Genomic DNA, 16,152 nt, shown 5'->3' with positions numbered 1-16,152 from the left:
TAGTTCGGAATAAAGAATGAACGTATATACAACGCCTGTTTCTGACAGGTTATCAGGCGAAAGAACATGCTGGAGGAAATAGCATGTGAAAAGTATATTTCAATGTCCAGCAAGCTATAAATAATTGCCTCGTATGATCTGATAGCAGAATATTTAATTTCGTCTATCATTTTATGCTCTATGAATTTAAATAGTATTTAATTTCTTAAAGTAATTACTTCACTAAAAGCTTTAGGTGTTAATTTAGGCGCCAAATAATTTTATAGAACGCAATGTAAAACAGAATTATTTGTAGGTAGAAAAATATTCCATGTGAGGTTACAACATATTTAATTAAAAGATCAAAACTGAATTTTCAGGCGAGGCTACCTCGTGCGACAGAGCATGAATGATATCGAGCTAATTGGTAATTGTTTGTACAGCTGTTAATTGACTTGCTAAAGTCCGGATCATTTGCTCCTCTCCAGAATAAATGCGAGATAAAATAACGCTACACATTCAAATTACTTAAACGAAAACTATTGATAATGGGAAATAAAACAAAATCAATCTCGATATTAAGGCAGAATCAATCTCGATTTTAAAACGCAATCTCTATTTTAAGACAGAATCAATCTCGATCTTATTTAATTCCGTGGAAGTTTATTTGCAACCTCATTTCGGATATTTTATTGCAAAGAATACTTGATGCATTGTTTTGCTCTTTTGCTTACTATATTCTGCAAATGACTGCAGTAACATCAGAAGGGAAAAGCGCCGTCAGCTTGCTGTCATTGAAAAATAGTTTAATTGCGCAACGGCTTAAAATAAATCCGTCTCATATTGTACCGAAAGATCTATATCGGTATTTCTTTTAATGAGCTGTCTCATGTATTGCGCTAGGTAAAATCGGCAATGAATTATGAGCAATACAAAAGTTCGGAGAGTTCAAACAGGTAGCAAGAGACGGAGCATTTATCGTATTATTTTCTTTATTTGTTTTTAATCAAAGCTTTTCATTTGTTAAAAGAAATTGGAAAGCTTTTCCTTAACTCACGCGATAAAATGAGAACAGTGTCTCATATTAATTTCTATTAATCTCTTTTCTATTTCCAGCTCGAACACAAGAGAATACTTCTAGCATGAGGCATCAAACATATTGCTTTCTAATATCCTAACTATGATATAAGTGCACGAATAATGAAGTCTTTGCATATAAAAGCATCAATTCAGAACACTAAGCACATCAAAAACTGAAAGTCGTGTGTAGCAGTAAAAATTGCGTATTCTTTCATCCTGGGGGTTGTTACAACGTGCTATATGATGCTGACTTGCCAGGGTTTTTATCATCCTCGTAGCTTGGCAAATGTTGCCATTCCAAGATCTAAGATTTATTTTCAAATTATAACTATCCAAGGTCTAAAAGTAAATTTATCTTCCACATTATAATAATAGAGGCTTAATAAACGAATGATTTAAAACCACACAATGTTCTTCATAACAATATATATCCTTATTTTATTTTTCAAGTACTGCATTATATTGGTAGGTTATTAAAATTTATAATATATTCAAATGTTAATTTTTACAAATACATCTACAATAATTAACAGAAGATGTTTATAATGTCATATCGCGTTCTTCGGTTTACAATATTTCACCGAACGGCAGAATGGATAAGACCGCTGAGCTCTGGCAATTTTACCTGGGCTCAAATTTCGGCGAATAGCCAGCTGCATGAAAATTTTCGGGGGTTTTCCCTATGTGTAATGTGGATACGAGCCAGTTTTCCGCAGAAATTCTTCTATGAAAGCATCGCTTGTGTCAAACAGATATCACTTGTATGCTTTGCCATTATCTAATAAATCCAAACACAGTATACAATAATCTCTGCACCCCCATTTCTTTTTCTTTTCTTTTTTTTTTTTTTCGTAAACGAATAAAAGGCAACGGAGTGAAACTCCAATTATTGGTTCAAAATTTTAATGCCAAAAGAAAAAAAACTCTGTAAATGATTACTTTTCTGTTTCAATCAATTATGCATGCAAAACACTTTCTTTTAAGAAGTTAGATGTTTACTTTGCACTTGTCTGGACTGATTTATTGAATACGATTAGCGTGAATAAAAGCCGTGTCCCAAACTCAAATCTTTAGGCAAATATAAGCAGTTTTTTCCCTTTGTAATGTATGTTTACGAAAATATGAGCCAGTTTCCCCAGAAAATCCTCCAACAAAGGCATTTCTCTCCTTAGCCTTCCCCCAAGGAGGCCCTAATGTGCTTATTTCTGTAAATTATAAGTGCTATTGAAAGACCTCATAGAAGGTAGCCTAGAATGTTAATTAAAATTTAATAATAAGATTAAAATGTGCAAAATAATTCTGAGTTTTTAATAAATATTAAAAAATCAGAATCAGTGTCATAACAGAAAACGTAAAAACGATATCAAAGAAGGGAGAAATGTAAATATTAAATATTACTTCAATTCATTCAGTATAACTACAACACACATCCCTAGCCAAACATTTTAGAATAAGGTTTCTTATTATACTTCTGACGAGTTTTAAATTTAAGAATTAAATCGATGTATGACGTTATTATAGATTATAACGGCTATTAAACGATAAAAGCTTGTTATCAAAAATAATTTTAAAAAATCAATCCGCACATTGTTATAAAAGGTAAACAACAATTTTACTTGTTGTTTACCTTTTATAACAATGAGTTAAGGAGTATAATTCTTAATGTCACGACATGAGTTTGGTAAAAGATTGAACCCATGGCTTCTTTCAGATGGACACGTAGTTTTAAAAACTGCTTCTCAGGTTACTGTGACTACTATAAGTTAAGTTCAGTTCAGTTGACGAGGTAATGGGACATCTGGTCTTTACCAGTGATTAATAAATATTGTCCCACATCTATCATTAACTAAATCTATTTTAATTTTAAATAATAATAACCGAATTTTACATTTTGCATGTTACAATATATAATTTGAACGTGTAAATTATTTTGAAATACATTTACATAAAAGAGGAATAACGAACTAAAATTAAAATAAAATGCAACTGCATTAAAAGTAAAGTTCATAACATCCACAGCTCATGGAGTCCATAAAGTTCCATCAAATAATCATAAAATCGATCATACCGAAAAAATAAATAAATAAGAAAAATAAAGAAGCATAATGTCGTATCTAAGCTTTTATACCTTATAAAATAACGTTACTGTGCGTGAGCCTATAAATAAAATAACTAAATCTTAAAAAAAGTAAATAACTTACTGTTATATCCATATTTTGAGCGAAATGGCAAATTTCCCAATGCAGAAAGTAAATTCATAAAGCAACGTGGGAATAGAGGCCGCAATCAGATATCGTGGCCTCTATGCACCTACCAGCAAGGGTAATCAAATAACTGCCAATCATAGCTGAAGCTAGGAAGACTTTTCAAAGACAGGCATCTCTAAGCAATGAGATCATCACATTCATTCTGATATAAATACCGGATAATTTTTGGGTAACCGTTAACAAGCTCAGATAATTCAAGCTCGATTAACGGATCCGAAAGTAATTTAAGCCAGTGGGCCCGTCGCGGTAAAGTACTAAGTATTATGAAAAGTTTGAAAATTAAACTTTGAATTACATCTTGAAATCAGAAATTTTTTTCTATTATATCTTGAACATTATATTTTAACAAACAACTTCCTATGTTCAGATATTTTAACAGTACATTTTTTTAAGATTTGGAACGTTGTTTACATTTATTGGTGGAAATTTCATGCCAAAAGGAATTACAAAGTTTATCTGTAACAAAGAAACTTTCAAGCCGAGATCCAGTAAAATTAAGTCCTAGCTTTGGGAATCAGTGGCACGCGCCAGTTTATTCTCCAGTTCTCCACTATAGCTTTTTCAGCTCACTTTCACCTCTCGTATTTAATAATTCATTTCTAATACAAGGTATTGGTTAAAGTTTTCCTTTGAAAATAAAAATACGTACAAACTATTTATATTAAATGTTCTTATAAAAATACATCGGACACCACAAATTATCTCTCTGTGGTCTAAAATTAAACTTAACATTCAAAGACTGGTCACGAGGTTCAGCATCTAAAACTTGATAAATTTTAAAACCTGTTAAGTCGCAGGGATAGAGGTTAAGTAATTCCAGTTGCAAGAAAAGGACTTATGGTAGTCTGCCTCTAGCGGTTTCGATGTTTCCTTCAACCCGCATCGACCTCGTTTCGGTAGCGAAAGGAATTATTTAATTCACATGTGCTTCCCAGCAACTGAATCTTCACAACGAAAGGAAAAGTAGCTAAAGAGGAAAGTGGTCAATTAAAAAAAAGCATTAAGTTTAGATAAAAAACTTTGAAAAAGCTTTTTTTCCCACTTGCAAAGTATTGTTGAAATACGCGTTAACATGTCGAGCATTAGAATTTATCTCTGCCTAGTAAAAAACACTGTTTAAGGATGGTATCTTCATTTATATATATTTTTTAAAAGAAAAAAGTGTTCGCCGATGGAACAATCCTCCTTGAAATTACTTCTAATTCGTACATTGCATAATCCGTAAAGTCTGCCAAAGTAGCATCTACAATTTTCAGATATCATAGCTGTGTAATCCTTATTATACTGCGTGTAAAAGAGAGAAATTCATTTAAATATTTTTTGATTGATTTTCATTCTAGTATTTATCCTAATATTCTAGATAATTTCATTCGGACCTGTTTCATTGCGTGTGTATTTTGATGTAAAGCACATTTTTTCTCGCCAGCCCTTTAAACTGCCTGTGATACTATACAAAGCAGGTACAGTATTTTGTACCTTTTATTATCTCTTGGAAACCTAAATAAATTGCCTGACTACCTTACTTCCTCATATAAGGCAGAGATAAAAAGTACATAATACTAATGTACAACTTACAGTACATTGAAATGTACTGTAAGTTGTTACTAATGTCTTGTTGTAACTAATTGTTATTACTAATGTCTTGCTGTACGTAATTTATAAATTAAGTTTTATTGCATTTTTTTGCATCGCTTTAATATCTCGTTATACAATAGCACTCATCTATATCTTTTTCTATGTATATACCAGCCCCCTGAAGGAGATATACCGGTAAAGCTAAAATCGTTTCCTATTTTATTCTTTTTTTATTGTTTTGAAAGTTATTTTATACAATAGTTTTCACATCATTTGTTGTATTTCTTTTTCATAATAACCAACTTCAGTGTAATATTTGAAGTTGCTTTGATTTTTATTATCTATCTATATCTATATCTGTATCTATGTTTGTATTTCTCTCTCTCTCTCTCTCTCTCTCTATATATATATATATAGAGAGAGAGAGAGAGAGAGAGAGAAAGATAGAGGGAGAGAGAAAGATAGAGGGAGAGAGAGGTAGCGAGACAGATACAGAATAAACATCAGTTAGTAAACAATAGCTAGTATGACTAGCTTTACCCCAAAATCACAAATTTGTATATTTTGCTGTTTTCACTTACATCTATTTGCATCTTATTTTTCAATGTTTTGTGCTATGTTAATACTAACAAATGTGCATTCTGTGCGACGAATGTATTAGAATTGTCATGACTGAATTCCTCTCAAAACTAAGCGCATACATAACATTTATCATCATCCTTCTTTTATCATCGAAGTTTTATTTGATTTAAATTTTAAAAAATTTAAGATTTTAACTTAGAGTTAGTCTACATAGATTTATGCTAATTAGTTAAAATAGTTCGTTTAAGGATACGAAACTAAAAAGCTTTAAGTATAATTTTCTGTGTGCAAGAAAAGGAAAATTTCAATACGAAGAGAATTTCCGAGATTCTACACCAAAGAACGAAGCAACTTGCATTCTATTTTTAAATGTGTATCCTTTCGTATAATCGTAATTCGTAAATGTTGTGTTTCTTTTCATGGTATGTTCCGCATCATAAACACAAATTTACAGTTTCCTAAGTTACCCTATCTCGACCAGCAACAGCAATGTCATGCTACAATTATTTTTTTCCCCTCGTTTACTATGGCACATCCTATCACCGCCCTGCTGTTCTTCGCATGGTAAAAAATACCGCTGGTTTTTAAAAGTTTTTTTCATTACAGGCAGGTTACAAGATTGTTAAATATTTCTAACTGAATACTTAAGCAACAGTGCCGGGAAATTGTAGTGAATTTATAATTTCTGAAACAAATGATTATAGCTAAGTAAATAGTTGATAAGGTTAAATTGGTGCGCAAGTTGATACATACGATATCTCTAAAGACTCATTATAAATAATGTTGGTATATATCAGGTACTGACTAATCACGGGAGTTTCCCGGCTTATTTTAATCGGTTTCATCTACAGAATAATGATAAATGCTTAAAATTTGTGATAAGTTTAAGAACGCCAGGCACTTCGTCGATGAATGTACGCTTACCCGGAGTGCAAGAGAGAAATATAGAAATAATTTTAAAGAAGGTTTTAAAAGGAACTATTCAAATTTGAAAGATTTTGCAGAGACAATAATGAAGATTATAAATACGGACAAAGATAGAATTGGAATTTGGCACTAAGATTTTGGACTTTATACGCTTTTTTTCTTATATTTGTTTTCTTCTGGCCATGCCCATTTTTGATCATACAGCCGGCATAAGCCGGCTAGGAGGATCGGGGCTGTGCCCTTATAGTAATAATAATAATAATAATAATAATCTTTAAAGTCTCAGATGATTTTCTAAGCTGCTTTTCTTACATTTTTCTTCTAAATTACTTTTAAAATGTCAGGCAGAAAACATATTCTAACATTTTTTTTTTCGAATGCTATAGAATCGACAAAACATTTTTTTTTTAAAGAAAGTATATACTATCAATAATGATGATTGAAAATTTTGAAAGTATTCTATTTTAAACTATGAAATATTTGCGATAATTTTTTTAATCGAAGAACATATTAAAATTCTAGAACATATTTCCTACATTCAAACATATTCCGCGGTATAATGATCAAATTATATTTGATCCATTTTTATCATTTGATGAAATTGCAAAACACTTAAAATTTTTTCTGTACAACAGAGATTTAAAAATCTCAAAGGATTAAACTGATTACAGCTCTATAAACATAGATTTAGAGATCTTGATGATATTAACAGATGGGGTATTTCAAGGAAGTTTTAGATTGAAGATCAACATGACTACATCCTGTTTATCTACGGTCTAAACACGATCACTACAACGATATTATAAATAGCTTAAGCAGATTACATAGCCACATACGATGCTGGGTTTTAAACGATAATAAAATTTCAGAAAAAACAAATAACATTCAATTTAGTTTTCTAAATGAAATTAATGAGTTTGAGAAATATTTTAATTATGCTCGGTGAAAGCCAATATGAGAAAGAACATCTTAAGGCTTAAATAGAGTACACAGCCATCAACGATGCCAAATTTGGAGAGCTAATATTTTGGAAAAAATTAGTGCGTAGTTTAGCTTGATTTCAAAGAAAATCAACTATTTGATTTATCATAATTCACTAAGTATAATAAATCAGATTTTAAATCAATTAATTGGGATGGAAGGATTTCAAACCAATTCATTAGGATATCTTATTCTTTAAATATAGAATGTTATATGCATTGCTGAAAATTTATTTAGATAACTCTACTGCCATTTTCCCGTGATATTCTATCTTATTTAGAAATTTGCAAACAATTTACCTGCATTATTTTCCGTTCACCTTTTTCTCGGTATTAATGAAACTGACCCTCATATACTTAAGAAGTGTTCCTCTGAAACATTCGGCATCACCTTTCGAAGTACAAAATCTTTTTTTTTTCATCCTTAGGTGTGGCACTGTAATTGCGAAGTTGAGGTGAAAATGCAGATGAAGACGAGAAACATCATTAATATTCCCAATGGCATATAAACGAGTTATTGAAAAGTCAGAAAATGAGAGTTCGCTGTCATAATGATAATGCTGCGTTTCTTTCACTCGAATGATAAAAAATGTAAATTAAGCGCATACTTCCAACGGTTTGGATGTTGAATAATTTTACAATGTTGCCTACAAAAAATTGCATGCATTATAATGTGTGCTAAACATGATTACGTCTTTGGATATTAAAGGATAGAAAACTTAACATCAATTTTCTTTCAAAGATGATATAATTACTATCGTTTTGTCTTCTTTGTTTCTAAACGAAAGAAAGCAGTTATATTGAAATTATATTCTGAGAGTGGTCAAAAGGTCCATTGAATTTTGTGAAAGTCATATGATATCTTCACGAAATATTAACCTGGTTGATCTCTATGTTTTAAAAGAATAACTGTTCAACATTTTTTAGCATAATCGTTGTCCATGTCGCTGCATTTTCCGTAAAATTGGATCCGATATTTACCATGCTCGCAATCAAGAAGATGAAGTCCTTTGGAATCTTGGAAGCAGTTCTTGGCAAAACCACCGTGTATTAAATCAGTGCGAGTAAAAAAAACCGTCTTTAAAATATCCCATCATGTTCTATTCAACGATATTTTAAATTAAGAAGTTTTGTTGCTATATTTTTTATAACGATGATTTGCACGGCTGTGTTTCGAACGTGTGAGATTTTAACCTTTTTTTTTTTCTCTTTCCGCGATATTTAGTTCGAATTTTTTTCCGCGTTGTTTTTTTCAGCGACAATTTCGCTCGGTATATTTTCGCAGAAATCATCTCGGAAATCAATCTAGATCTAACTCCACCCGACCTAAATGATCTATACCAGCTGACTGCTTGCTTTTCCCAAAACATCAAAGTATTCTTGACAGAAAAAAAAGTAGAAAGATCAAGATAATGTTCTGAGAGCTGTCCAGGAATCAGGACACCGGGTTGAACCAGCTGGATAATCTGATGAAGAGGAGAGCTGAGAACAATGAATCTGTTATCTGAAGAAAAGCTTGGACATTGGCGGAGATTATATTAAAACTCACCTGAGGTGTATTCCACAGCTGAATATTCTCAAACCAGCTTAAAGTTTACTTCAAGCCATCGGTCGCGGACATGTAATTTTACTTCCCTCTATATTAGCATTAAATATTTCGGTAAACAAACATAACATTGAAAAATTAAATATTTTAAGAGAAAAAAGTAAAATGATTTTTGGCCTTAGAAACGACTTATATTTTATTTTGAAACTGAAATAACTACTTTAATTTAGAAGAAAAGTTTCATTAAACTAGCATTTAATATTCTTAGTGTTTTCTTTTGTCCTACTGCTCGACTCGAAGGCTAAGTGTCTTGTGAGAAATATGGAATTTTATTATGACCTAGAAAGGTTGCCTATTTAATGACAGTCGACTCTACACATGCAGTGAGAGAGAAATACCGAACACAAGCTCAAAACTAAATAACTTAAATAAATAAAAAAAAAAAAAAATCTGAAAGCTTCAAATTTTTAAATTACGCACAAAGGGGCGTTTTTTTAACGTCTTGTATGTTACCATTATTTATTAAATATAATGTTCTTCGCACTTAAACTATAAAATTCAATTCAACAGCAATATCGCAAAATATTTAAAAATATCATATCTTTAGAATTTCCGATACACAGTCTCGCGCGCTGGAGATCATTTTTCCCTCCGTACAGTGTTGCCATTGTTAGCTTTGAAATCGTTGAATTTGTTAATAAAAAATTCATTAAAGTTTTTCAAAAATGAAATAGATAACAAAACAAATTCCAAATTCGGGCTTCTACTAGATGCACATATTCGAGTGGAGGACTAGGTTATTCAAAATTTTATGTCTCTAGGTACCGTTGTTTTTTCACACTGCGAGAAACATACGTACATTCACGCAGATTCTTCATTATTTAATTTCTTTAAATATAAAGCAGGTCTCTAATATCTGGTGGCAACAGTTTGAAAAGTGAAACGCCGTTTTATAGTGGATGACTCAACTCGAAATTAATAGCCCTTCTGGGAAAATTGGCCCTTTGGGATAAAAAAACTATTTTTGTAAGATAAAACTAAATTAATAGCCCTTCTTGGAAAATTGCCCCTTTGGGCTAAAACACTATTTTTATAAGAAGTACTTAAAAAATAGAAATAGGAAATACTCAAAAGCAGTCATTCATTACTGAAGAGTTTTTGATATTTTTATTTTAAACTAACGCTATTATTAAGGTAAAATAACATGCCGAACAAATTCGCGGACCGGTTTCGGTGGTTTTACTTAGTACTGTGAAAATTTGCAAATATAACGCTGATTTTTATTGTTTGACTTCTAAATTAGTAACGCTTTATAATAGGTTTACTAATATTTTAAGCATATTTTTATTTCAGAAATTTAAAAATAAATATTTTTTTTTAAATTTGTCCATTAAGTCTATAATAAAGAAGTAAATAACTTCAAACAATCAAGTTCGGTCCATTGAGCAACTAAAACCCAATGAAGCTGCCAATGGTTAGTGGCTTTAACTTCTTATCTACAGAAATATTGCTAACAAAGCTTCAGCATTATTCAGGAATACAAAAGTAAGTATTTTAAATAATATTCATTTTCAGTTAAGTGACAAGTACACAGATTAATATAACACTAATATTAGCAAATCTAAACAGTGGCCCTGTGAATCAGGTATTTGTAAAGTACAAAAAGCTATTTTCCTCACTTTCATCTTATCAGACGATATGAATTATAAATTACAAATAATTTTTATTCAGCAGGGACATATACCTCAAATTAACTGAGAGCTTACTTCAAGTGCTAAAAGTAATCGGCATAGCATATGTTACTTTCATCATTCTGCGTTAGCATTAAGTTTCTCCTAAGCTAATATAGCATTGAAAACTCGTATAAATTCAGTTTTAGAATGCATAGAGTTCATTTTGTCGAATTAAATAAATGCACATTCACTCATATGGTATGATGGTTAACGAATGCTAACTAATCCCCATGTTGTTAGGCAAAGCATGAAGGTTTTTGACGTGTATAATGTTTGTGGGGCAAATAACCACTAAAATTCCGCTAACTGAAAGTGCTCTCAAAAAATTAATGTAAACGAAAAGGGGTAAAAGACTACAGCACTCCGTCGTCAGGTCAAAAATGGGATCGACCTTACACAGATAGCCCTCATGTATTTGGCATTTCTCAAATAATCCAATGTAATTAAAAGGATTACATGAGAATTTGAATATTAAGGTATGTGTGCTGCAATAGCATAAATTCTGCAAAACATTTAGTTTGGAAAATTCCGTTGCAAATTGAATTTAGCGATTTTGCACATGCCACTGTAGAAAATGAAAACCAACTTGATACAGAATACTTCAAATTTTTTTGTAACTAATGTCTTTGATGACAAAGATAAATAGAGTGCAGCTAATGATCTTTGTAGTTCACAGTTTTCATCGATAGGTTCCGGATTAGAATTTTGTCAACGAGGAGGAAATGTCGAATGCGTTTTTTGATTGTTAGTTTCAACTCATAAAAGTATTAAGATTTCCCCAATTTTTAGCATCATAGTTAGCTGAAGATATGTTTCCTTTGGAGTATGAAAAAGCATAGAAAAATATACCCCGAAACTCCATAACTAATTTAACTTCGATTAATTTAGTATTTATTTTTTTGTAACTTACAAGGAGAGAAATTTTCAAAAATACTTTGAAAATTTATATTCCTTTCTTCATAAACGTTTGGGGTTTAGCTGAATTTATAAAAATTCTGTTATTTATCGTCGTATGAAATTTCAAGGAGCGGCATGATATAAAATTAGAGACTCAGTCTTCAGTCAGATTTTCAGTCTTTGAAATTTCAGCTAACATATTAACATACTGCACATATTAATAGATACACAAGCTCAAAAACGCTCAAAGGGCCAAAGGGGCCAAAGGGCAAGCCCAAAGGGGCATAGTATAAGAAAACTGTATGCATATAATCATACGTAATACTGAGTCAGTGTCTGCATGTAATAAATATTTCATGTATGTTAGAAGAAATGATAATTCTTTGTAATTTCTATTTATAATGCAACGCAAAAATTTAATGTAACATTACGAGCTGCAAAGTAAAACAGTGTTTTAAGGAAAAGAAAAGTCCAGTGTAAAAGAATGCGGTTTATAGGAAATAAAAAATAAAATCATACAAAATACTTTTATTTTCTTAGGAAATAACTGTTTTGAAGATGGTAAGCTTTACCCTAAGGCAATGCTTAAAATTCACATCATCTTCACAAATAAAAATCGAAACCATTTCACTGTTGGTATTTTCAGCAGTTTTCCTCAATCGCTATTTCTTCTCGACTACACGACTTAAATCTTAACTCGTCTTGCTAATGAGGACGGAAATATATTCCTGTTTTCCATATTTAAAACCTCACAAATACAATTCCTCCAATTTTGCGTTCATATATTTTAGTATGGATTCGGAATTTGCATTCTAATTTTCCTTGAACAGATAGAATTTTAAGATACACCATTCATTTATTTTGCATCAAAGATAATGCAGTTCGTAACAATTCTCACTGATAATAACAGAAAAATAACTGCTTTTAAAAAATTATATCGCAAAAAATATACATCTTGAGAGCTATGAACAAGGTGGCTCAGAGAACTGAAATATTTTCTTCGCATTTTGATTGTTATTTACCATTAGTATAACCACTAATTTGAAAAACAGCAAAGTTTAACGTACGAGTTCTTATATATTGTAAGTTTAGTAGCATTTTGTGTTTTGTGTATGTAATGAACCGAAAAAACAAACTTCTGAATAATTCACTAGGGTTACCTAATGTCAATGCAATGGTAAAGAAAAACAGTGGGTTAAGAATTTAGTTAAATACGAGTGTTGTAGTAGTGTCTCGAAAGCCAAAAGGAGATGATACTGAAGATGAAAAGGGAGAGTTAGTCGCGAGAAGATAAATTAGGCGACCAAAAACTACCCAATATTGCCAATTGGCAATAAGCACAAAGCACACATTCAAATACGCATGTTTATGACATGTCTGATGAGGATGTCATTTTTACGCGATTTTTTTTATAATCCCTCAGGTGGAAAACCCTTTACTATCACAAAATACTAAGATTTCTAATGGATCTCAGTAAGCAATATTAAGTTACTATAAGCCTAATATGAAAATATTGATTCAAAAAATTATTTATTTTAAAGCATCTTTTCAAATTTAAATGTTCAACTATTAAAAACAAATGTATTTAATTGCATGCCGTAACATGCAGTTTCAGTAATTAGAGGGACATATCAGTTGGAGTACTAAGGTTGCTTTCTAAACCAGGTGAGTAAAAGGCTCTTTTTACAATAAAATATTAATGTTTATAAAGTAGTGTAAAGTAATTAAAAATCTTTGTAAATTTACTTGTTTTACTTTAGCTTGTAAAATTACTTTTTATTTCAATTAAAATACCAATAGCGCCAACGGATGTAGCATTTTAAACGTACTAAAAGATTGGTATTCAGAGCAGTTTTTAACTAAATTTAAAAAAATAGCTACACGAAAGCAAGAAATTCATTTAAAAGAGCTGCTAAGAAAAGCCTTTCAAGTGTTTTATCTTTCGCTAGACTTTTATCGACTTAACAAGAATTTTTCTTTAATTCTAAGATAATTTTTCAAGCAGAGATCTCTTAAGATCGCTGTTTTTGACCAAAATCATATTATTAGATATATATTTGTTAGACCTAGTTCTTTTGTATCTGCTTTATAAAGACAAACCCGAAATTTAAAAAAATAATCTCTTTTTTTTAAATACTTTTACATAAATGTATCTACTTACTGCAAAATGTCTTAGCCACTGCATGCTGGACAGGGAAAATCAGAAAATTAGACTGTTCTTCATTTTGATATCAAACTTCTGCTAAAATTCCATATCATTTTCATTAATTTAGCCGCGTGACGAAAAATCAGTATTAGCAACAAAGAACACCATAAATGAATTCCTTATGAATCATATCACATGGCTCTAAGAAGGAGTTACATCCTTCTTTAAAATTCACAAGAGCTGAAATCCCGCTGCTTTAAAACGCACGCGAGGATAAATGAAGATCACATGTCCACTAAGCTTTCTCTTTTGGAAGTTTGAAAGAGCGCACACTTCGACGTGTTTCTCGTTTTACTGCAAGGTTGCCATGTCTTCGTTCGCCAGGCGCCAATCAACTCGCGAATCAAAGAAAATCGCCAAACATGAATTTGCGGCTCGTATTTGATGCTCAAAGAAAATATTTTTCAAGGTTTTTCATTGAAAAAGTAGCCTCATCTAAAGAAGTGACATTAATTTATTAATATAATTATCGCAATAATTTTGACGGTTTTTCTTTTTTTGCCCATGAACAACAGCACTTTTATGTTATTTTCCTATTGTTCTTTTATTATCTGAATCAGTTAACGATCAGAGAAATAGATAACCGATTTCGGAGAATCACTTTTATTATGCGAGAGGTTATGGAACTCGAAATTAATTTACACATTTTTGATTTTACCTTTTATTAATATGCTCATTTTTAAATTGAATTCTCGTGAAGCTGATAATTAAAAGGAAAAAAAAAATAGATGGCAAAAGATACTAATATTCTAAAATTTTGGTTCTTTTCTTGCGTAATTATCTAGATATTTATTACGAACAAATTACACTCGTGTGCAAAATTAAGAGAATATGCAAATTATGTCTATTTTTACGAAACGTATTAACCAAAGGTACTAATGCTGCCGAAGAAGTATGGAAGTATTCATAGTGGAATACGTAAGCGTACAAGTGCGAGTCTGCGGAGGTGTGATTGCGGAGGGGAAGTAAGCGCACAAGGGGTTTTCGGCGATTTTGTGTGCTCGTACTCTTTCACGACATTTGCAGTCTTTCTCGCAAGACATGTATAAATTTTATAAGGTATGAGGTAAAATGAGTAACCACGAACGTATGGATGACAGAATGAGAATTGGACAGCATTATACCCCTGTATGTGTTTGATAAAGGTTTCTTGACTGTGAGGTACAGAGAGGAGATCTTAGAGCCCTAAGCTCGACTTTTCAGGGATACAGTTGACCTGGTCTCCCGGTAATGGATGACAGCGCTCGTCCAAATATGGCTCAGCTGGTCGACGATTACCTGAAAAGTGTGGATATTCCCCGCATAGATTGGCCAGTCAGATGTCCTTAACCCTATGCAGCATGAACGCTCTTGGGAGGGCAATTTCATCTCGCCATCGCCCTTCGAGAACCATCCCGGAGTCAAAACTGCTTTCCTACAGGTTTGAGATCAACCTCAGATACCTCCTGTCCAACAATGTACTCACGTTGCGCAAAATGTCTGGCTATGAGAGGGGGCTATACGCCATATTAGACTCATTTTCATTTCGATATCACAAGGTGTATTTTGGAAATCCCTGCACTATGATCTTTACTGATAATTATGCTCACATAAAATTACTTTTGAATGGTACATCGCTTTCTCTGTTATAAATATATATTCATATCAAATTTCATTAAAGTCTGTTTTTAGTATTTCAGAAATTCTACATAATATGTAAATTCTCTTAATTTTGCTCATGAGTGTGTTTCGCAGCTAGGAAAAAAGTTCTTTAGTTTAATTTTACTGATAAATTGGCTTGCAAAGATACTTAAAAATCAAATTAATAATCAATTGACTTTATTTAACTTCTAGCAAGATAAACATTTTCTTTACTACGTGATGCATAGAAAATGCAGTCGTTAATGCAACCAGACAAATTTAATACTATGCTTCATATACTTTATTTTAAATAAATTCTTTCAAAGTAACGCTCGAAATCTACGCTTAGGTCTCGTGAGGCCATGTAAATTTAAGATATGTCATCAGTGCTAAGCCCATCTATGGACGAACGGATATGATCCGGAAATAATAAAATCCCTTTTGGTTTAAATTCCAAGTCGAAATCAATAAAAAAAACAGAGTTGGGCTCTTTGCAACGCCGATATCACTTATTTAAAGCAAGTAGGAGGAACGAAGGTAGAAAGAAAGTATTTAAGCAGATTAGGCGTCAGTTACGTCACACAAGAGCAATCCTTGTTCCGTGTAAGAAACGGCTTAGCGGTGTGAGAGCTTTTGAGGGCTTTATCCCAGTGTAATGCAAATATCTAAAAATCAATCAAAAACTGAGTTTCAATGTTTTAAAACTAATTTATCTTTCTGTGTGCTTTTAATAACTTAACAGCTCATGCTGTTGAAATAC

The 16,152-nt window shown here is 31.7% G+C and overlaps 1 protein-coding gene across 1 annotated transcript in view; it reads right to left on the bottom strand.

The window, feature by feature from the left end:
* The window catches only part of LOC118181179 (uncharacterized), a 68,287-nt gene extending 54,248 nt beyond the window's left edge, over positions 1 to 14,039 (bottom strand). Inside the window, exon 1 of the mRNA XM_035350259.2 lies at positions 13,728 to 14,039. Coding sequence (XP_035206150.1) covers positions 13,728 to 13,751 — 24 coding nt within the window. The 5' untranslated portion in view covers positions 13,752 to 14,039. The remainder of the gene's footprint in view (positions 1 to 13,727) is intronic.
* Between the last annotated feature and the right edge of the window lie 2,113 nt (positions 14,040 to 16,152).

Source organism: Stegodyphus dumicola, chromosome X2 (genome assembly GCF_044657685.1).
Source record: "Stegodyphus dumicola isolate Sdum_Otavi_A_Nest chromosome X2, ASM4465768v1".
Lineage (NCBI taxonomy): Eukaryota > Metazoa > Arthropoda > Arachnida > Araneae > Eresidae > Stegodyphus > Stegodyphus dumicola.
Note: the sequence above shows the minus strand (reverse complement) of the source record. Positions and strands in the feature narration are given on the sequence as shown.